At 45.1% G+C, this 24,678-nt stretch overlaps 1 protein-coding gene across 6 annotated transcripts in view; it reads left to right on the top strand.

Moving 5' to 3' along the window:
• The window catches only part of ST13 (ST13 Hsp70 interacting protein), a 652,995-nt gene that overhangs the window by 544,987 nt on the left and 83,330 nt on the right, over positions 1-24,678 (top strand). For 4 of the 6 annotated variants that reach the window (XM_073558050.1, XM_073558051.1, XM_073558048.1 and 1 more), the window contains one exon: positions 5,413-5,591. In XM_073558050.1, the coding sequence (XP_073414151.1) occupies positions 5,413-5,591 (179 nt within the window). The other 2 variants (XR_012226447.1, XR_012226446.1) reach the window with 1 other exon arrangement.

Raw genomic sequence — 24,678 nt, 5'->3', positions numbered from 1 at the left:
AGCGCCCAGATCTACTTTCTCAGGGGCCGATCTGCCACCCGAACTCAGGCCCTGTGTTTGACGGCTTGGCCATTGAATCTTGGATTCTGACGCAGGCAGGGTTTGGGCACAAAGTGGTTGCTACGATTGTTAGCACCCGGAAACCTGCCTCAGCACGAATTTACCACCACATCTGGAAGGTTTTCTTTGCATGGTGTCGAGGCAACGGTTGTTCTCCACTGAGATTCTCCATCCCTAATATCTTGGCTTTTCTCCAGTCTGGCCTAGACTCAGGCTTGGCCCCCAGTTCTCTCAGAAGACAGATATCTGCTTTATCTGTCCTTTTTCAGCGCAGGATTGCTACCAACTTGCAGGTGAAGACTTTTATCCAGGGGTCTCCGACTTGGTGGTACCTCCCTATAAGGCATCTATGAACGCCTGGGACCTTAACTTGGTCCTAAGTGTTCTGCAGAAAGCTCCATTTGAGCCGCTACAGGATGTCTCTTTGTCATACCTTTCCTGGAAGGTGGTGTTCCTGGTAGCTATAACATCAATAAGGCGGGTCTCTTAGCTGGCACCGTTATCTTGCAGAGCCCCGTTTCTGACCTTTCACAAAGACAAGGTGGTTCTTAGACCAGCTCCTCCTTTTTTTGTCAAAAGCCGTTTCAGATTAATGAGGATATTGTCTTGCCCTCTTTCTGTCCAGCACCGGTACACCGTGTGGAAAAGGCCCAGCATTCGTTAGACCTGGTGATAGCACTCGGGGTACATGTAGCGGACGGCACCCTTTCGTCAGTCAGACGCGCTGTTCGTGCTCCCTGAAGGTTGCAGGAAGGGACTCGCTGCCTCAAAATCAACCATAGCCAGATGGATTCGTTTGGCTATTCAGGAGTCCTACCACATTAGAGGTGCGCCAATTCCAGCAGGGATCAGAGCACACTCTACTCGGGCAGTGGGCGCCTCTTGGGCGCTTCAGCATCAGGCTTCGACGGAACAGGTTTGCAAGGCAGCAACCTGGTCCAGCCTGCACACATTTACTAAACATTACAGTATCCATACTCAGCCTTCAGCGGATGCGTGCCTGGGTAGAAGGATTCTCCAAGCAGCGATGGCGCACCTTTAGACAGGAGGTGCATGTAGCTTGGATCGGTGAGTCAACTTCCCACCCAGGGACTGCTTTAGGATGTCCCACAGTACCTGTGTCCCCCAATGAGGTGAAGGAGAAACATGGATTTTTGTGGTAACTCACCGTAAAATTCTTTTCTTCGAGACGCTCATTGGGGGACACAGCACCCACCCTGTTAGCCAAGTTGGCTTCTGTTTATTTAATTAATATGCTCTCTGTATGAGATTAGGGTGGTTATTTTCAGACATGTTACCTGCATTAAGGTTGATGTCTGATTTTTGTTTGATCCCCTACTGCTTTTGCACCAAACTGGTTTACGCCCGCCAGCAGGGCGAGGGTGTATACGGCGGAGGGGGAGCTAACCTCTTTTTTTTCCACTTAGTGTCAGCCTCCAGGCAGCAGTAGCATACACCCACAGTACCTGTGTCCCCCAATGACCATCTCGGAGAAAAGGATTTTACGGTGAGTTATCACAAAAATCCATGTTTTTTCACTAATTTTTTTCTCTTTTTTTTTTTTTCACAGAACTTGGTGCAACACCACACAACCCGGAGCCTTCTCGGTTGAAGCAGCCCCTCATCTACCAGGCATTGAAGAGTCGCAGTCCCAGTCATCCACCAGCGATGAAGCAACCTTGCAGGCTTCACAGGCTGGGGAAGAGGCAGCTGGTCCATCAGGTTTTCCCCTCTCCCAGCCCTCTGCCTCTGCTTTTGCTGGGTCTTCTCGTCAGTGGCAGAGGGCCGGGAAGAGGTCAGGCATGCCCGAGTTTCTTCAATTAAGCTCGGTCTTCCAGGATGTGGTTAGGTTGATTGCTGACTGAGTGAAGAGTGCGTTCAAGGAAGTCGACAATCACCTAGACCGCCTAGAAGCCGACCTTAATAGACCAGCACAACATTTTTTTTTTCTGCAATTGAGCGGAGCGTGTCGGAAAACCTTACTCCTCAACTCCAGCTGTCCGTCATGCAGACCTGCCAGGTTGCTTACAGCCACGCATTACAGCAGTAGCACCAGTCCCAGCATCAGTCGCAATTCTACACTCAACAGGCCGGAGGATACTACCAGCAGCAAATGTAATATCCAGCTCCCACAGCACCGAACTATCCACCACCGCCTCCAGTTCACCTAGCGACCACGCTGCCAAGTCCTTCAACCTTGCAACTGTCAGCATCCACCATGCTCCAGAGTACAGCAACCCTGCAGCTATCAGGATCTACGATGCTGCCCAGTCCACCACCCCTGTCCACTGCAGCACCCCTAATGCGGCCCAGGCCAGCACCATGGCCGATGACTGCTATAAAGCCCAGCACTCCCACTCGGCCAAGAAAAGCAAGGTCTAAAAAAAAATCATGGCATCAGGACCAAAATCAGGAGCCAAAAAAATATTCCCACCTTGAACCCACCACCTCCACTCTCATCTACCAATTTGTCACTACCTTCCCTTGTGTCTGTCTGTTTCTTCCTTTTCCCTTGATTCCACTTTGTCATCTCTCCCCAATGTCTCCACTGCCATCCCTGATCCAATTCTTCAGTTGGTTGCCCCTTCCCCTTTAACCCCATCCTCATCAACTACCACACAATCCTCCCAGTTCCACACCCCCAAGGTCCTACCCATTTCACACTCATGTAAACCACGAAGAAAAAATAAATCACCCAACCTTAACCCTTTTTTTGTTTAAAATGTTGAAAATAAAATTTGTAATATTCTTGAAAATGAAATGTTTTTTTTTTCATGTTTATGCGCCGCCGCCGACACAAACACCCTTGTTTTTTGAGGTAAAGTACAAAACAAACACACTTTTTTTTGGGAGAGAAGGTACTTTATATTCAAATCAGGAAACATTAGAGGTAAATTATAACATGTACATGTTAACATCACAGGTACATTTAAACATAACAGGTATGTAATATTTGACCTTACAGGTACAGAACAGGTACATTTAGCTTAGCGGCTTAAATCATTTCGTATTGCCAGGCCACACATCCATTATCTGAAACTATGTAAACGGGCAAACTTATCCCTCATCTGGGCAACTTTCAACAGTGGTTTTCAGAGGGTGAAATTGGTAATCATGCAATTTAACAGGTTCCTCAGGTTGTAAGCTGGGTCGCTCATTTACCATTATGTAGTTGTGCAGACGAACACATGCTTTTACAACCTCTTCAATAGTGTCAATTTTTAGGTTAATGGATGTGCACAAAATGCACCATTTTGATAGCAGCAATCTTCATGCCCTTGTCAGTCTGTAGTTGGAAATTTTTGTGGTGTGCTTTAAGTTTCTACTAGAGTACGGTTTAATGAGGTTGGCACACATTTGGAAGGCCTCATCACCAACAACAACTAAAGGCATTGGCGGTCCATCAGTGTTGGGCAGAGGTTGTGGCGGCGGAAAATTAAAATCATTCCCATACAGACGTTGGCCCATGTCTGAGTTTTTGAACATCTGTGAGTCATTGCCTCGTCCGAAAGAGCCAATGTCCACGGCAACGAATTTACATTCGGCATCCGTAATAGCCATTAGAACTATGGAAAAATATTTTTTATAATTGAAGTACTCTGTTCCACTTCCAGCTGGTTTCATAAACCTAATATGTTTGCCGTCCACAGCCCCCACACAATTAGGAAAATTGCAATTTTCCTGGAATTTGGAAGCATTTTCAATCCAGAGTTCACTTGTGGGTTGGGGGAGGAATTCTTGCCGCATAATGTCAACTAAAGCACGACAAGTCAAAAACAAGATCACCTAGGAGACCAAATGCTTCAAATAATAAATACATCCAATACGAATAGAAGCTATATCTGGAAATGTGAATCTTTATTGAAAAAATGTTCATAAAAACATGAAACCATATGAAAAACAGTGGAGGACATGACAATTAGGTCACCACATCATAAGGTAAATGACAATAACAACAATTTAGATGAATGTGTCCATGAAGCAGATTAATCATATGCATAGTGCAAAAAAAACCATCAAAGAAGCACCATAAATTGGGCCATATAAATATGTGCCAAAGGTTAATATGTGATTAATGCAGAGAAAAAATGGATAAACTCCATGGAAAGCAATAGAATGAATGCCCTTCACTGAACCAGACAAGGGTAACAAATGTCAAAGTTATGTAAAAATAATTACGTATAAGTGCAAACAGTGATATGCGCAAATGTACCCCAAGGCTGGAAGTGAAGAAAAATATGCGTGTGCAGTTAGAGCATATTTACCTTAGACGTGGGCAGGGAGACCCCGACGCGCGTTTCGCGGTAGCTTTATCAAGGGGCATGACAAGGGTCTACAATAATCCCAGAAAGGGTGGATACCCCAATCCAGAATTGGAACTGTAACGAGGACAATGTCTCTCCTGTAGCCGGGAATCTGCGGAAAAGAAAATGAAAAATAAAAATCAGTACACTGCCCTAGGGTTAGGGATAGGATTAGGGATAGGGTATGGTTAAGGTTCAACACTACGTACCTCAAGGTGACCAAGAGACTTTCCTCAGCAGGAATTGCTCCCTGGAGCTGTGTGCCCTTCCTGGCGATGGATCCTTGGACACCTGGTGCAACATCCTCGTGTAGTCAAAAACCTTCTCTGGGTTATGCTGCAGCTCGGTGTACAAGGAGTGGCAGGCTCCATGGCTGTCTCGGAGTTCAAGGATGGGGTGTTGCCAACAGCGACGACGACGTCTTCTCCGTCTTTCTCCTCTTCTTTGTTCTTGACAAGCAAAGGCAGCAGCCTTCAATTGTAAATCCAGATCTTCTAGGAAGCAGTCCAGGTCAAGATCCATCTTGCAGATAGATACAGTAGCCAAAGACGAGGATTTCCTCAATGCAGTGTGTGTGTATACAGAAATCCCATGAGACACGCCTACTGGGTGTCTGATGTCAAGGAAAAGCTACTGTAAAAAATTGGAAATTTCTAACATATGCGCATAAAAAACACACGAATGCAAAAAGGCATGTAAGCGCTGCGGTTTTTTTATGTCAGGCGTAAGATGATGCGGATAAACGCGTAAACATGCGTTTGGAAATGCGGATGATATACTGCAGACTCCATCGTAAATGTGGATCTAGCCTATGCCAGATCAATATTCCACCTGAGCAGTGGCCCTGTTTAATGTTTTTATTTTTCAGGGCAGGGACACAGATTTCTCTGTGTGTGTGTGTGTGTGTGTGTGTATGTGTGTGTGTGTGTGTGTGTGTGTGTGTATATATATATTTTATTCTCGATAGAGATTTTTTATATTTTTTTTTAATAGTAGCTAATTTTAAGCATAATACTTTATATTTATATTCCACCTTTGTTCTTTATAGGGGGATTCCCTGGTGGCATGCCAGGTATGGCTGGAGGATTCCCTAGTGGCATGCCAGGTATGGCTGGAGGATTCCCTGGTGGCATGCCAGGTATGGCTGGAGGATTCCCTGGTGGCATGGCTGGAATGCCAGGGCTAAGTGAGATTCTCTCTGACCCTGAACTCTTGACTGCTATACAGGTAGGTGTTATGTTCAATAGAGTTTAAGATATTAAATGAAATGGACCACATCAATAAACTCAATCTACTAATCTTGACTGTTTGACCAGACGCCATAGTCATATGATAGCGCATCCTCCCCTCTATGATTGTTATTGTGTCTTGACAAGGAATTGGGGCTATGTACCCTAAGGGATTATACATTTATCTTGTATGCTTTCAAATAAAAATGTAAATACATGAGGCAGCCACATTATTTCCTGCAAGTTAGAGAAAAATGTCCTTTTGTGGAGAAAACCCTTCAATGATCATAAGTATTTCTCATAGCCTTATACTGTCTGCAACAAGAGATTGAGTTTCTATTCTGCGTTATGTAGGACTGCTCGCCATTTTCAAATGAGTCTGGTGGGGCATTCATATGCCCCTAGTCTTGCCTTGGATTCTCTGATTACATGCCCCCTTCTTCAGTCATGATTACGGTTTTGTATACAAGCCACATCATGGTCGAAGATGTGTGCATGCACATGTTTTCTGGTGACTATAAAATGGATTGTGTATAGCATGTATGTCACACTCGGGGATATATGATGAGCGGATCTGAGGCAGAACTAGTCTGTGGTAAGCACCACCCTGCCAGACTAGTCCTGGCTTATTTGCGTATGGTGAGTGGTTCAGTCAAAGTATTTACATTTGAATGTATGCATTTAAAAAGATAAATATTTGAGGCTTTGTCTGGCTATGGAGGAGTGAGGACGTGCAGCCGTTTAGCTCCTGCCTGGGTGATAACTGCAAACCCATATTAAAAGTGCTATTTGTCACCAAATGTCAGCTAAGAATCATGCAAGTTATGGCCCATCAAGGAGACATCCTCCGGTGGTATCAGGAATAGACAATATACCTTGTCAGAGAAGGAGAAACCACAACTTTTGCATGAAAACCGGGGATTGCAATACAGAGGAAATGGGCCCTCCATTCCCAGATTGACTAGTTTCACTTAATATTATTGTTTCACTTATTTGCCTTTCTACTTGTTCTCCTGTCCTGTGTAAGAGGTTTACAGGATTAACATAGGAAAATGGGGTTTCCTAAAAAAAGGCTTTAGTAGACATTCAATTGAATGCTTAAAGGGGTTGTGCGGGCTTTTCACATAATCTCAGTACATATCTGGGCTGCAGAATTATGACAATAAGTAATTTACTTTCTGTCACTAGTTTGCACGGTTTTCTAGATATTCTGAACAGAACGTCCAAGGGGGGGGTGTTATGGCATTGAAATGAGAACTGGTCGTAACCTCCTACTCTACTCCAAACATGCCCTCTATAGCAACAACCCCACCCCTCCATAGCTACAGGCCCTCCCCGTCCACATGAAGAAGCCCTCATCACACAGTATCAAATCCTTCCCCTCTAGCAGCCTCCCCCTCTAGCAGCCTCACTGCAGAGAGCAGACCACCCAGCTGCTCCTCCCCCAGACACACGCTGAACAGTGATCTATGGAAAGTGAAACTAGTGAGGAGGGAAAATCGTCCTGTATTCTGGGCCACTGCATGATTACAATACATAACTCATCAGTAATTCCTTCCCTCACTGTCCCAGGCTGCTAGCAGCAGTGAGAACAGACTGTGTGATGGGGGTCTGCAGTTTCTAATCTGCACAGGGGATGGCAGTCACTGATGTAATCTGTTGTGTGACAAAGCCTCTGCTGTGTGAATGAGACAGCTCTGTGTCACTGATGTCTTCACACAGCAGCAGATATGGTGCAGTGTATGTGTGAGCACTGTGTCTCTAATGACACAAATACTGATGGGAGCAGCCTGTCCCAGAATACAGGACGATTTTCCCTCCTCACTAGTTTCACTTTCCATAGATCACTGTTCAACGTGTGTCTGAGGGAGGAGCAGCTGGGTGGTCTGCTCTCTGCAGTGAGGCTGCTAGAGGGGGAGGATTTGTTACTGTGTGATGAGGGCGTCTTCATGTGGACGGGGAGGGCCTGTAGCTATGGAGGGTGGGATTGTTGCTATAGAGGGCATGTTTGGAGTAGAGTAGGAGGTTACGACCAGTTCTCATTTCAATGCCATGACACCCCTTGGACGTTCTGTTCAGAATATCTACAAAACCGTGCAAACTAGTGACAGAAAGTAAATTACTTATTGTCATAATTCTGCAGCCCAGATATGTACAGAGATTATGTGAAAAGCCCGGTCAACCCCTTTAACATTCTGGTATTTCTACATTAGTTGATACCGCGATATATAGGTGAACTCCTATAGGATCTGGGTGCGCAAGATCTGGTGAAATATGCGTTTCACATGTTAGTTATTTTACTAGTTTAATATGTTACTGTGGGTCTGCTGTTTTTTTTTTTTTTTATTAATAAGGGAATTTTACTCTTTTACCGTTTTTTTCTCAAACCCCATTCCTGGTCCGTGAAATGAACTTTCAAATTCTGTTCACTGAATGTTAGAGGTTTTAATGTCCCTCAGAAGCGTTCTCGGATTCTCTACTCTATGCATAAACAAAATGTCCAAATTCTTATGTTATAGGAGGAAACCACTATGGCTAAATAGAGCTGTAAGGGGCGCAATAAGAAATAAAAATAAAGCATTTAGAGAATTAAAGCAAGTAGGTAGTGATGAGGCATTAACTAAATACAGAAGATTAAATAAATTCTGTAAAAAGCAAATCAAGACAGCAAAGATTGAGACATAGAGACTCATTGCCAGAGAAAGTAAAAATAATCCCAAAATATTCTTTAACTACTTAAATAGTAAGAAACTAAAAAATGATAGTGTTGGCCCCCTTAAAAATAGTCTGGGTGAAATGGTGGATGAGGATGAGGAAAAAGCCAATATGCTAAATGAATTTTTTTCAACAGTATTTACACAAGAAAATTCCATGACGGATAACATGATCAGGGATAAAAATTCTCCGTTAAATGTCACCTGCTTAACCCAGCAGGAAGTACGGCGGCGTCTAAAAATCTCTAAAATTGACAAATCCCCGGGCCCGGATGGAATACACCCCCGAGTACTGCAGGAATTAAGCACAGTCATAGATAGACCATTATTTTTAATCTTTAAAGATTCCATAATAACAGGGTCTGTACCACAGGACTGGCGTATAGCAAATGTGGTGCCAATATTCAAAAAGGGGACAAAAACTGAACTTGGAAATTATAGGCCAGTAAGTTTAACCTCAACTGTGGGTAAAATCCTGGAGGGTTTTCTAAGAGATACTATACTGGAGTATCTGGAGAAGAATAACCTCATGACCCAATATCAACATGGGTTTACGAGGGACCGTTCCTGTCAGACTAATCTGATAAGCTTTTATGAAGAGGTAAGTTCCGGACTGGACCAAGGGAATGCAGTGGACGTGGTGTACATGGACTTTTCAAAAGCTTTTCATACGGTGCCACACAAAAGGTTGATGCATAAAATGAGAACAATGGGGATAGGGGAAAATATGTGTAGGTGGGTTAAGAGCTGGCTCAGGGATGGGAAACAAAGGGTGGTTATTAATGGAGCACATTCGGACTGGGTCACGGTTAGCAGTGGGGTACCACAGGGGTCAGTTTTGGGCCCGCTTCTTTTTAACATTTATTAATGACCTTGTAGGGGGCATAGAGAGTAGAGTTTCAATATTTGCAGATGACACTAAACTCCGCAGGGTAATCAATACAGAGGAGGACAATTTTATATTACAGGAGGATTTATGTAAACTAGAAGCTTACGCTGATAAATGGCAAATGAGCTTTAATGGGGATAAATGTAAGGTCATGCACTTGGGTAGAACGAACATGATGTATAATTATGTGCTTAATTGTAAAACACTGGGCAAAACAGTCACTGAAAAAGACCTGGGTGTATGGGTGGATGACAAACTCACATTTAGCGGCCAGTGTCAGGCAGCTGCTGCAAAGGCAAATAAAATAATGGGATGCATTAAAAGAGGCATAGATGCTCATGAGGAGAACATAATTTTACCTCTATATAAGTCACTAGTGCGACCACACTTAGAATACTGTGTACAGTTCTGGTCTCCGGTGTATAAGAAAGACTATATAGCAAATTGGTTTGGATATATAATACAAAAAATATTAAAACTTAACTTTTAATAACAAGTTAAAACCTGTATAGTGAAAATTGTGGTGCCAAAACATAAAATAAAATATTAGTGTCTGTGCAAACGTGCCAATAAAAACAAATTATAATGAGACGCCTTAAATTGTCCAGATACTGAGCGGAATATTTTTCTTTTTAGTGTCTATATATGACCCGGTATTAATATTCCAGATACACTAGCCATACACCATCTCAGCTTATATAGCGACACTTTTTAAAGTTCTTACAGTATCCAATTTTGGAAGCTATTACGTTTCCTGTTTCCATTTCAAACCTTAGGAACAATTACAGAGACGAGACGAATCACTAAGGAGAAAATTATTTCTCCAACTCCAATATAACTATATTATAGCCGCATATTTTACAGGTCAAAATGAACCATACAAAGCACCCATGGAGTCCAGTGTAATATATTGCCCTATGTTCCACAGTGTTACTGCCTATTAAATACTCTCATGGTGCAATAATAATATGTCATTATACTCATCTCATGTGTATTAGTCCTATACACCGATGCCTGTATATGCGCTCTTGTAAGGGGGGCCCCCACTCTTAGCATATCCTAATGCCCGCATTCATCTGGGCGGCCTTTTCCATACACCGTTCTCCCAACGTGTTTCATCTATTCAGGACTCATCAGGGGAGTTTATGGAGTTCAATTAGACACATAGCGCGCAGATATCACCTCTCCTTACTTTATAATAGGTTACCATGTGGTGCTCAGCTATCAGTTTCCGGACGCCGGGTACCATACTTCCGGTCCCTCCATGTGCAATGGGCCGTCGCCGTCTGCATGCCCCACTTCCTGGGCTCGGCTTAGGGCCATTCGCGTCACATCCGGTCCCAGAGATACAGCGTCATCACAGCATCGCTCACATGACCCATAGTGTCCATGACAACCTGACGCTGCACCTCCTCCACCCGGTCGCATTACTGCCATATCTCCTACGTATAGTATTAGTGCAGCTTAATCTCCACAATACTAAAGAAGGTTGCATCCAGGTTTTAAGTAATTTATCTTATTCAGGCTTGTTTATTATTTTGCTGAATACCCTAATAATGGACACCTTGCATGGATTCCATAACCAAATTTTTCGTTCACATTTACAATAGAAAAAGGACAAAAGGAACGCATCTACAGCAAATCACACCCCGAAAAAATATATTATATGGGAATCATATATGGGGGTCATATAATCATCTGGTATGATGTTAAATATATAGAGGTCATATAATCATCTAGTATGTTGTTGAATGCTAATTAGGGACACCACGGATCTTCTCCCTCACCCATGACAGCACCACGGAGAGAGGGGGTCCGCCCATCAAGGACAGGAACCTACAGACAAAAGAGCGGCACCTCTCCTCCGCCCCCAGTTGGGTTCCTGTCCTTGACGGGTGAACCACGGCAGCAGGAGCTCAGCGCTTACCGGAAGGTGAAGATCCGGGACCGTCCCGTCCGCGGTCAGACAGCGGGGAGGCCCCTGTCGCGGCGGGGTCGGTTGCCGAAGCCGCCACCGCTGCAGCTGAGGGGCTGTCCAGGGTGAGCGGGCGGGGAGGACCGGGCCGCCGCTCCGGGAGGAGTAGGGGCCAGGGGACGCCGGTATAGGGGCAGCGCCGGGTACAGAGGTGTACCAAGATGGCGCTGCCCCGGAAGTAGAAGGAGGAACTTCCGGGTCCCCGTGGTCGGCACATGCGCAGTGCGCACTCCCCGGGGGAAGCAGCGGTGCAGGCCCGGAAGACAGGTGACGCCAGGGCGGCTTATTCAAATTTGGAACGCTGAAGCAGCCTCAGGGCTGGAAGCGTTCAGGCGCGATGGATAGCGACCAGCATGAGGAGCTACAGCAGCCTAAGCAGCAGCAGCAGCAACATAGCCAGCATCACCAGCACCGCCAAAAGGATAAAGACGGACGGGGGAGCCGGTCCAGTAGCCACTCCACGCAACATTCAACTGCAAGGAGCAAGTCACCTGCCGTGGATCGCCCAGTGAGGGATTTGGATCCACTTCCAGAACCGGTACCTGCAACCACGCATCAGGGGTAAGTGGATCTTCGTGAATGTTCCCCATTGTAATAGACTTCTTTCCCTTATCAGGGAAAGAAGAAAGAAAAAACCAAGAACAGGGAATGCCCCACCTGTAGGAAGCCATTACCAACGCCCTGGGAGAAAAAATTGTGTGACTCCTGTATACAGGAGGTCCTCGGCGGTGAAACCCCGGATCATGCCGCAGACCTAAGGGCGGTAATCCGCGCAGAAATTCAGAGTGCCCTTTCATCCAAAAAACGGGAAAGGAAAGGAAGGAAGGGGGACGTAGTAATAGAGTCCCAATCAGAGAACTTATTGTCAGGGGAAGTCACCTCCCATACTGTAAATACCGACTCGTCATCCTCCGAAGAGGTGACGGAAGGTCGTCATTGTTTCCCCCTGGACGAAGTGGATGCCTTAGTAAAGGCGGTAAGATCCACTATGGGGATGGAAGACCTCCGGACTGATAGATCAGTCCAGGACATTATGTTCGGGGGACTGGGTCAAAAGAAACTGAGGGTATTTCCGTTAAACAAGAACGTCCAAGGCCTCATAGATAAAGAATGGGAAAAACCGGATAGGAAAAGTTCTACGGTTCCTTCCATCAAAAGAAAGTACCCATTTGATGAGGAGGCATCCACATCGTGGGATAAGGCCCCCAAACTAGACGTGGCGGTAGCCAAAGCTTCGAGAAGGTTTGCTCTCCCCTTTGAAGATATGGGTACCCTGAAAGACCCGTTAGATAAAAAAGCGGATACCCTACTTAAGGGCACCTGGGAATCAGCAGGGGGAAACATCAGGCCGGCGGTAGCGGCAACCTGCACCTCCAGAGCTCTTATGGTATGGATAGACCAATTGGAGAGACAGATAAGGGAAGGGGTTCCCAGAGATAAAATCCTGGAATCCATGCCAATGATAAGAGGGGCGGCAGCCTTCCTGGCCGACTCTTCGGCTGATTCGATAAGATTGTCATCTAAAACGGCAGCCTTGTCGAATGCAGCTAGAAGAGCTTTATGGTTAAAATGTTGGCCTGGGGATCTCCAGACAAAAATGAGGTTATGCGCCATTCCCTGTGAAGGAAAATTCCTCTTCGGGGAAACCTTGGATGACATCCTCGAAAAGGCAGGCGACAAAAAGAAAGGCTTCCCAAACCTAGGACCAGTGAGCGCCACAGGCTTTAAACGGTCCTTTCGGAACAAAAAGTTCTTTCAGAGGAGACCCCCGAGAGACCAAAAATGGGAAGACAGAAGAAGGGACAGGGGGTTCATCTTCGGTAACTCGTCCCGGGATAAAAAACCCGCCAAGTGACTGTGGGCCCAGGGTGGGAGGGAGACTAAGTTTTTTCCTCCCAGCCTGGGAGAAAATATCCAACAATCCCTGGCTGATAAATCTTGTAAGATCAGGATTAAGGATAAACTTTTATTCTCTCCCGCCGCAAAAATATATAATTACCCCGATAAGGTCGTCAAAAAACGAACAGGACGCCCTCGAAAAGGAGGTCCTGAGTATGTTGGACAAAAAAGTCCTACAGGAGGTTCCCCCACAGGAGAGAGGCAGGGGGTTCTACTCGCCTCTCTTCCTGGTAACCAAACCAGACGGCACCTTCCGCACCATCATAAATTTAAAAAGACCGAATTGCTATATCAAGAACGAAAAATTCAATATGGAATCGATCAAATCGACCATCAAAATTCTCTTTCCGCAATGCTTTATGGTGGTCTTAGACCTCAGCGATGCCTACTACCATGTCCCCATTCACAAAGAATCCAGGCAATACCTCAGGCTAGCAGTCTCGATAGCAGGAGAAATAAGAGAATTCCAATACAAGGCCCTGCCATTTGGGATCTCAGTGGCTCCACGGGTCTTTACGAAATTGGTGGCAGAGATGATGGCTCACATAAGAGAACAGGATGTTCTGATAGTGCCTTATTTGGACGACTTTTTAATAGCGAGCAACTCAGGCCAGAAATGCACAGAACAGAGGGACAGAGTGATGAGCACTCTAAAAAACCTCGGGTGGCTTCTGAACCTGAAAAAGTCAAGGCTGGAGCCAAGGAGAGTCCAGGAGTTCCTAGGCCTGACACTGGATTCAAACATCCAAGTGTGTTACTTGCCAGATCACAAAAAGCACAGAATTATCCATATGGTACAAAAAGCGAGGCAAAACCCTTCTATGACACTAAGACGAGCAATGTCCCTGTTAGGGTCCCTCTCTGCATGCTTGCCGGCGGTCCAGTGGGCACAAATACACATGAGGGATCTGCAGTGGGATATCCTGACCAACCAGCGGGCCTTAGGAGACCACTTGGAACATCATATTACGCTAGTTTCAAAAACTATTCATTCCCTAGCCTGGTGGGAGGACAAAAACAACTTGTCCAAAGGGATCCCCTGGGAGGCCAAGATCACACATGTAATTACCACCGACGCCAGTCCTGTGGGATGGGGAGCACACATGGGCATCAGTGTGGCTCAAGGGGGATGGAGAAGTCAAGAACTAAAAGCCTCCTCGAATCAAAAAGAACTGCTAGCAGTAAATTATGCCTTGAGTCACTTTTTGCCAGCATTAAAGGGCCATCATGTCCGGATATTCTCGGACAACCGAGTAACAGTGGCCTATATAAACCACCAGGGGGGAACCAGGTCCAGAACGCTAATGGAGGCATCCTCCGAGATATTCAGGTTAGCCGAGGAAAACTTACTGTCCCTATCGGCGCTACACATACGGGGAGTAGAGAACCAGACAGCAGACTTTCTGAGCCGTACCCAACTACATCAAGGGGAGTGGGCTCTAAATCAGTCCGTTTTTCAGAAGATTGTGGAAATGTGGGGAACCCCAGACATAGACTTATTTGCAGACCACAAAAACAAAAAAGTGGAAGCATTCTGTTCTCTAAATCCCAAGGGGAATCCTCAGACCCTGGACGCATTCATGCTCCCATGGACACGGGGACTACTGTATGCCTTCCCACCGACCATTCTCCTCCCGGCGGTGATAAGGAAAGTCAGGGAAGAGGGGGCTCGGGTAATACTTATAGCCCCTTTCTGGCCAAAAAGAACATGGTTTTCATGGCTCAGAATAATGTCAGTAACCGACCCCTGGGTTCTACCAGATCTCCCCGTCCTTCTATCGCAGGGTCCTGTGCTACACCCCCAAGCAGTGAACCTCCATTTAACAGCATGGAATTTGAAAGGTCACTGCTGAGGGGGAAAGGATTTTCAGAAAATCTAATTTCCACGTTACAAAAAAGTAGAAAACCAATTACAATCAAAGCCTATGGTAGAACCTGGAGGAAATTCCTATCCAGTTCGGGGGCAAAGGTTCAGGATGGAATACAAATGGATAAAATCCTGGAATTCCTCCAAAGGGGGTTAGAACAGGGACTAGCGACTAACACACTGAGGGTACAGGTAGCGGCCCTAGGCGCCCTCTATAATCAGGAGGTGGCAAGCGACCCTTGGGTATCACGGTTTATGAGGGCCGCAGCCAGGTCTAGACCAATAGCTACCCAGAAAGTACCATCATGGGATCTGAACTTAGTGTTGTCAGCCCTAACAGGACCCCCATTCGAGCCTATTCAGTCAGCTCCACTAAAGACCCTATCATTAAAAACGATATTGCTAGTGGCCCTAACATCGGCTCGCAGAGTGAGTGACATACAAGCCTTATCGGCATTACCCCCATTCATTAAAATTATGGAGGATAGAATTATATTGAAACCTGACCCTGCATATTTGCCCAAGGTAGCAACACACTTCCATAGATCACAGGAGGTAGTCCTTCCTTCCTTCTGCCCAAACCCTACGAATAGAGGAGAGGAGAAATTTCACACATTAGATGTGAAGAGGTGCTTAGTGCACTACCTAGAGGCCACCAAGGGATGTAGGAAGGAAGGATCTCTCTTTGTGTGTTTCCAGGGACCTCGTAAGGGGCTCGGGGCGTCCAAAAGTACCCTGGCAAGATGGATAAGGGATGCGATTGCCCTGGCATACTCATGCAGCGGGAATACCGTCCCGGAGGGTCTAAAAGCCCACTCTACGAGAGCAATGGCGACCTCATGGGCAGAAAGATCAGAGGTATCAATAGAACAGATCTGTAAGGCGGCCACCTGGTCAACACCTTCTACCTTTTTCAAACACTATCGCCTAGATCTAGCCTCTGCGTCTGACCTGACCTTCGGGAGAAGGGTCCTTCAGGCGGTGGTCCCTCCCTAAGCTACCAATCTCTGAAATTCTCTCCGTGGTGCTGTCATGGGTGAGAGAGAATAGCTTAGTTACTCACCGATAACGGTGTTTCTCGGAACCCATGACAGCACCAGCTTAATTCCCCCCCTTTTTTCACGTGTGCGGTGAGCACGATTTAATGTGTGCAGAGTGTGTTCTTAGACACGAGACTTCTCTATAAGTATACAAATTGTAATGTTATGTATATACTTTTGTTGTTAACTAACCGGGAGACCCTCTGATGCTCTGTAACCAACTGGGGGCGGAGGAGAGGTGCCGCTCTTTTGTCTGTAGGTTCCTGTCCTTGATGGGCGGACCCCCTCTCTCCGTGGTGCTGTCATGGGTTCCGAGAAACACCGTTATCGGTGAGTAACTAAGCTATTCTTGCTTATAGAAAAATAGAAAGGGTGCTCACTAGGTCTCTCCCTAATGAACCCTCACTAACTACTCCCTACCTCACGCGGAGGTTGGCACCCTAATATCCTGCGCAAGTGGCGCCCCCACTCAACCGCGGCTCTCCCTAGTATAACTCACCCTATTGTTCCCTCCCTACAAGAAGGAAGAAAAGGAGAGTGTATCGTTTAGTCCATTAGGGTACACTGTTTGTAGGGTAAAAATCCAATAAGTTTCTCTTTGGAGGATGTATTTGTCCCAATCACCTCCTCTCTGATTTCTGGATACCTTTTCAATACCTATAAAGCTGACCATCTTAAGATCTCCCTTATGAATCTGATTAATATGATTGGCTACTGGAGTATCGCGTTTATTGATGGTATCCCTATGATGCTCTCCTACCCTTACCCTGAGTTCTCTCCTTGTCTTGCCGACATAGAACTCACCAAAATATACAAAGAACAAATTACATCTTGGTGGGAGGTACAGAGTTTGGAAAACTATATAAAGGCAGGCATAGTACCTAGACATCTCGGGATATCTACTAATTTTGGTTATAGATATAAAAGTGTAGCCTTGTCAGCTAAGCTTGAAAAGGAAGCCACAGATAGTTCACTAAGGCTAATGAGAATACTCCTAGATGAAGAAAAATCTATGCTAAACTCCATTAATGAACGTCTTAAGGAGCAAATAGAGGTCACAAAAAAATTCTTGGCAGAAACAGAATTCTCTGTAAAAGAAATTAGTCTACAGAATACCATTGAAAAATTTCAATATCACTTAAAAGAAAGAAAACATAAATAAGGCTGGTTTCACATTAGCGCTTTTTAAGCGCACGCACGGCCGGGGGTAGCTCCGCCCCCGAGCCGGCTCTCTGCCCGGCGTGCCCGCCCCTTGCTTGTAGCGCCGCCTCCTAGCGCACAGCGGCGCCTGCGATCGGCGCACCCTATCTTTAGCATAGGGTGCGCAGGCCGTGCGCTAGTTGCGCTTTGACCTGCGCTGCGCACTTTTGACGGTGCGCCGTGCGCGACAAAATCCGAAAAGTTTGATTTTGGCGTGCACGGCGCACCGTCAAAAGTGCGCAGCGCAGGTCAAAGCGCAACTAGCGCACGGCCTGCGCACGATCTGCGCACCCTATGCTAAAGATAGGGTGCGCCGATCGCAGGCGCCGCTGTGCGCTAGGAGGCGGCGCTACAAGCAAGGGGCGGGCACGCCGGGCAGAGAGCCGGCTCGGGGGCGGAGCTACCCCCGGCCGTGCGTGCGCTTAAAAAGCGCTAATGTGAAACCAGCCTATTTTATTAGAGACCTACAGGAGTTTCGGGACAATAAGGCATATACGGTCGCTAATACTAAACCAAATAGACAACAAGAAACGGATATTTCATCCTCTGAGGCCGAATATTCCGACTTCGAGGTTAGGTTTAAAAACAATAGAGGGAGACCTAGAGGTAGAAGTGGTTTTCGAGGAGGTAGAGGGGCAGGTCGGGGTTCACCATAGAGGGAATATTTTTTAGATTCAAACTACCCACTGAGAAGTCGATTCAATACCCGGAACCCCGTTTGAATAACCAAATTATCAACATCTCTTCAAAACCCCTCACCAGTGAACAAATGGCGGTATTAAGTAAAGGTATGTCATTTGTCCCAACCTCTGATTTTGTATGTTTTGAAGCCATAAAGGACCTTAATTTGTTTATACGTAGACTAAAATGGAAGAAATACTTTATAAATGCCAATAAAAAAAGCTGCACTGAACTAGGCATTGATGAGGATCTCTTGGGAGATGTCAGGTTTTTGTATCATCTGGGGGATGTAGACCCCAATGAATATGGTGAAGGTCCTTTTACGGATTTCAAGAACAAAAGTAAACCCATGCCACCAAGTAATAATGATATAAGCGCCATAGATGTATTTTCTAATTTGGTGTCCAGAGACTTGCTAGAATTGGAAAAATCTAAGAAACGAAGACCCCGTAACCTTACCAAAATGGAAATGGATGGTCTGCTCGAATTAGAGAGAGATACCACCAGAATAATTAAAACATCAGATAAAGGTGGTAACACAGTGATAATGGATGTTGCCCAGTATAGAACCCTGTGTTACTCTCTATTGCAGAAATCCATGGGCTATGAGATACTTGAACATAACCCTACAGAGCTATACCTTAGAGAACTAAAAATTTTGGTTGATGGGGCATTTCAATTAAAATTAATTGATAAAAATGAAAGAGATTTTTTAATCCCTGTACACCCGGTAGTGGCAACTTTCTATGCCCTGACAAAGGTACACAAGGGTCTAGTACCATTGAGAGGAAGACCTATAGTCTCTGGAATTGGGAGTCTAACCAAAAATCTAGGTTTATATGTTGATAAAATCCTGAGACCCTTTGTGGTCTCTTTGAGCTCATATACACGGGACACCACTGATCTTTTATTGAAACTGGATAACATTGAGTTGGACACCAATATTATTTTGGGTTCAATCGTTGTAGAGGCTCTGTACTCATCGATTCCCCATGAGAAGGGATTAATGGCTGCAGACTACTATCTAGGAACGAGAGGTCTACAATATACAGAACACAATCAATTTGTGATGAGGGCCCTTGAATTTTGCCTAACTAAAAATTATTTTCTTTTTGATGGCAAGTACTTCCACCAGCTCAGGGGCACCGCGATGGGTAGCCCTTGTGCACCATCTTATGCAAATTTGCTCCTGGGCTGGTGGGAGGAAAATGCCATCTTTGGAGAACATTCAGAAGTGGCGGAAGAAAACATTGTCCTGTGGCTTCGCTACATGGACGATGTTTTTATAATCTGAAAGGGTGATGAGAATGGTTTTTGCAACTTTGTTAAAGGCCTTAATAAGAACGATTTGGGCCTTAGTTTTACTTGTGAGGTCAACGCTTGCAGATTACCTTTTTTGGATGTCCTGATTGAACGGGGTGAGAATGGACGCCTTCTAACAAAAACATATAGAAAACCCACATCTTCTAATTCACTTTTGAGATGGGAATCTAACCATCCAGTTCCTTTGAAAAAAGGCATCCCTAAAGGGCAGTACCTTCGAATGAGAAGGAATTGTTCGGATCGAGATACCTATAAGTTGCAAGCTGATGATTTGAGATCACGTTTCCTAGAACGGGGGTACCCGGATGGGATCTTAAGGAATGCATACAGGACATCCTTGGCTAGGGATAGAAAAGATCTACTCATCCCTTCGCAGAAAACTAAGGATGAAGGTACTATAAGATTCATCACAAAATATTGTAATGGAGCCAAATATATAAAAGAAATAATAAATCGACACTGGCCGATTCTGTGTATGGATCAGGACCTCACAAAAATCATTCCTAGTCACCCACAGATTACATATAAAAAGGGCCGTTCGTTGAAAGATAGGTTAGTCCGTAGCCACTTTGCCCCAAAAAGTGTTGACAGCACCACATGGCTAGGCACCCAACCAAAAGGATGCTTTAAATGTGTTTGCTGCAAATACTGTATGTCGATTGAAAAAAACAATGAATTCTGCAGCAATATCACAGGAAAAATATACCCCATTCAGCAATTCATCAACTGCAGATCTGTAGGGGTAATTTATAAGATGACGTGCAGATGTGGTTTAGAATATGTCGGCAAGACAAGGAGAGAACTCAGGGTAAGGGTAGGAGAGCATCATAGGGATACCATCAATAAACGCGATACTCCAGTAGCCAATCATATTAATCAGATTCATAAGGGAGATCTTAAGATGGTCAGCTTTATAGGTATTGAAAAGGTATCCAGAAATCAGAGAGGAGGTGATTGGGACAAATACATCCTCCAAAGAGAAACTTATTGGATTTTTACCCTACAAACAGTGTACCCTAATGGACTAAACGATACACTCTCCTTTTCTTCCTTCTTGTAGGGAGGGAACAATAGGGTGAGTTATACTAGGGAGAGCCGCGGTTGAGTGGGGGCGCCACTTGCGCAGGATATTAGGGTGCCAACCTCCGCGTGAGGTAGGGAGTAGTTAGTGAGGGTTCATTAGGGAGAGACCTAGTGAGCACCCTTTCTATTTTTCTATAAGCAAGAAGATCCGTGGTGTCCCTAATTAGCATTCAACAACATACTAGATGATTATATGACCTCTATATATTTAACATCATACCAGATGATTATATGACCCCCATATATGATTCCCATATAATATATTTTTTCGGGGTGTGATTTGCTGTAGATGCGTTTCTTTTGTCCTTTTTCTATTGTAAATGTGAACGAAAAATTTGGTTATGGAATCCATGCAAGGTGTCCATTATTAGGGTATTCAGCAAAATAATAAACAAGCCTGAATAAGATAAATTACTTAAAACCTGGATGCAACCTTCTTTAGTATTGTGGAGATTAAGCTGCACTAATACTATACGTAGGAGATATGGCAGTAATGCGACCGGGTGGAGGAGGTGCAGCGTCAGGTTGTCATGGACACTATGGGTCATGTGAGCGATGCTGTGATGACGCTGTATCTCCGGGACCGGATGTGACGCGAATGGCCCTAAGCCGAGCCCAGGAAGTGGGGCATGCAGACGGCGACGGCCCATTGCACATGGAGGGACCGGAAGTATGGTACCCGGCGTCCGGAAACTGATAGGTTACCATGTGGTGCTCAGTTATTATAAAGTAAGGAGAGGTGATATCTGCGCGCTATGTGTCTAATTGTACTCCATAAACTCCCCTGATGAGTCCTGAATAGATGAAACGCGTTGGGAGAACGGTGTATGGAAAAGGCCGCCCAGATGAATGCGGGCATTAGGATATGCTAAGAGTGGGGGCCCCCCTTACAAGAGCGCATATACAGGCATCGGTGTATAGGACTAATACACATGAGATGAGTATAATGACATATTATTATTGCACCATGAGAGTATTTAATAGGCAGTAACACTGTGGAACATAGGGCAATATATTACACTAGACTCCATGGGTGCTTTGTATGGTTCATTTTGACCTGTAAAATATGCGGCTATAATATAGTTATATTGGAGTTGGAGAAATAATTTTCTCCTTAGTGATTCGCCTCGTCTCTGTAATTGTTCCTAAGGTTTGAAATGGAAACAGGAAACGTAATAGCTTCCTAAATTGGATACTGTAAGAACTTTAAAAAGTGTCGCTATATATGCTGAGATGGTGTATGGCTAATGTATCTGGAATATTAATACCGTGTCATATATTGACACTAAAAAGAAAAATATTCCGCTCAGTATCTGGACAATTTAAGGCGTCTCATTATAATTTGTTTTTATTGGAACGTTTGCACAGGCACTAATATTTTATTTTATGTTTTGGCACCACAAGTTTCACTATACAGGTTTTAACTTGTGATTAAAAGTTAAGTTTTAATATTTTTTGTATTATATATCCAAACCAATTTGCTATATATACTTTTGACCGGTATTGGTAAAATAGACCCCCACTATCAATAAAATGTATAAGAAAGACATAGCTGAACTGGAGCGGGTGCAGAGAAGAGCGACCAAGGTTATTAGGGAACTAGGGGGTCTGCAATACCAAGACAGGTTATTACACTTGGGGTTATTTAGTTTGGAGAATCAAAGGCTTAGGGGTGATCTTATTACAATGTATAAATATATGCGGGTACAATACCAAGAGCTTTCTAATGATCTTTTTACTCTTAGACCTGTGACGGGGACAAGGGGGCATCCTCTACATCTGGAGGAAAGAAGGTTTAAGCATACTCACGGATGCGGATTCTTTACTGTAAGAGCAGTGAGACTATGGAACTCTCTGCCATATGATGTTGTAATGAGTGATTCCCTACTAAAATTTAAGAAGGGACTGGATGCCGTTCTTGAAAAGTATAATATTACAGGGTATATACACTAGTTTCCTTAATATTGCGTTGATCCAGGGAGCTAGTGTGATTGCCGTATGTGGAGTTGGGAAGGAATTTTTTTCCCCAATGTGAAGCTTACTGTTTGCCACATGGGTTTTTTTTGCCTTCCTCTGGATCAACATGTTAGGGCAAGTTAGGATAGGATATGGGTTAAACTAGATGGACTTAAAGTCTCCCTTCAACCTTAATAACTATGTTACTATGTTACAAGAAACACACTTTAAATCTGATCATGTTCCTGAGTTAAAAGATAGATACTTCAACACCTGGTTCCATAGCACAAATCCTGAATCAAAATCCAAAGGTGTCTCCATTGCAGTCCATAAGTCATTAGCATTTTCAAGTGCAGAAAATCCAGCGAAGGGCAAAAGGTGTCTAAAATATAGCTTTTAATACCAGTTTAAAATGAAACAACATATGGTATCCAGCATATAAATACACTAGCAAAGAAATTCAGCGATCAACGCGTTTCGACATTTCGTCTTAGTCATGATCTAACTGAAGTGGAAGTAATTCTTGACTATATAGTCCTCCCTAGGTGCCTTATTGGTTGCTCTATCTAGTACTTAGCGTGCAGGTTGATTTACACGCCAGCAATCTCTATATATGCATCTCTAATGAACACATAATATGTAAAAGAAATAACAAAAATACATAATTAAAAACTATGACTCACTTCTATGTTATACAGAAAAAGAGAAAAGAAAAAATTATAGAAAAATAAAATTAGTATTATGTAATCAGGTCCTATCTTGCATTAAGACAATTTGGAACCCTGGTTTCTAACATGAACATCCAGTATGTTTCTCTATTTAGTAATTTTCTTTCATGGTTCCCTCCCCTAGCAGGTTTATATACTTTTTCTATTCCAGTGAATTTAAAATGTGTTGTACTGCCCCTATGTTTAGTCAGAAAGTGTTTGGATGCTGCTGATATTCCAGCAGCTGTGGAGTTAATCGCATCTGAGAAATGTCGTCTAATACAGACTTTTAGTGGTCAGGTTGTGCAGCCCCATATTGTAGTTTGCACTCCGTGCATTCTATCAAATATATTACATAGGAGCTGTTACAATTAATAAAATCATGTATAGGAAAAGTTGCAGAGTTGTGTGTGGAATAGAAATTATTTTTTTGTGCATGCTCACATGCTGTTCAACAGTTTGCTCCACATTTAAAAAAGCCTTTTGTGTGAAGCCAGGTTTCTGAACTGAAATTAAACCCCAAAAGTTGTTGTGCAATTTGTCCTGAGTACGCTGGTACCCCATATGTGGGGGTAAACCACTGTGATCGCCTTACTGCGATCTTTGGGAGGCGGAATGAACAAATCCACAACAGGTGAAGAATTGGCTTTTTTACTCTTCGCCACGACAGCACCCACTTGGAGAGAGGGATCCGCCCATAGGAACAGGAAACCTACAAAGATAAGAGAGTGGTCCGCCTCTCCTCCTCAGTTGGTTTCCTGTTCCTATGGGAAACCGCAGGATTCTCCTACAGCTCATACCTGGGCCAAGGAACCGCCTGTGCAGTCTCTGCGGGAACGGCAGGGGTTCCGGTCCAGAAGCAGCGACGAGGGAGTGCTGTGATCCGGCTCCCTCCTCGACTGATGCCGTAGCAGCGCGGGCAGAAACGCCGGTTCTGGGTGAGGCCGACCGGGGTTCCCCTGCAGAGCTACACGTCACCGGGATTTGGGAGGAACCATCCCGGTCCGTGTGGGAGTGCGGAACCGGAGGAGATTGTGGTAGCCTCCGGCGTTCCTAAAGGCTTCAGCGTCCAGGAGGGGACGCACATGCAGCGCCGACAAGAACGGGTAAGTGTCACGGCACCGCCAGACTCAGGGCCTGCTGTCCCGGCCTCGGCCAGTAGGAGGCGCCGGACTATCACATCACCGCCAGACTCAGGGCCTGCTGTCCCGGCCTCGGCCAGTAGGAGGCGCCGGACTATCACATCACCGTCAGACTCAGGGCCTGCTGTTCCGGCCTCGACCACTAGGAGGCGCCGGACTGTCCTATCACCGTCTGACCAGTGGCCTGCAGTCTCGGCCTTGGTCTCTGGGAGGCGTTGTGCTTCAACCCCGAGTGGTGGCGGCGATAGTCATGAGGCTCCTGCGCAGGCGTCCGCTGGTCGCAGGCTTCGCTCCTCGTTCAGTCATGAAGGGGCTGGTGCATTACCATCCAGCCTGGTCCTGGGGGCGGTCCGGATGACATCATCAGGCCACGGGCCTGTAAGGGATGACCTGATCCCTCAAATACCTTGGGACTGCTCTTGCAGGCCGCCGGATATATTCTTGGTTCCCCTGCGTGTTACTGTGTGAATTGCTGTTTTACTGACTCTGACTTTTGCCTGGACTTCTGACTTTGCTTCTGCCTAACGATTCTGTACCTCTGCGACTCTCCTGGTTTATGACACTGACTTCGGCCTGGATTCTGACTCTGCTTCTGCCTAACGACTTTGT

The sequence above is a fragment of the Dendrobates tinctorius genome, unplaced genomic scaffold, assembly GCF_039654945.1.
Source record: "Dendrobates tinctorius isolate UK_male_01 unplaced genomic scaffold, ASM3965494v1 ptg000012l, whole genome shotgun sequence".
Taxonomy (NCBI): Eukaryota; Metazoa; Chordata; class Amphibia; order Anura; family Dendrobatidae; genus Dendrobates; species Dendrobates tinctorius.
Note: the sequence above shows the minus strand (reverse complement) of the source record. Positions and strands in the feature narration are given on the sequence as shown.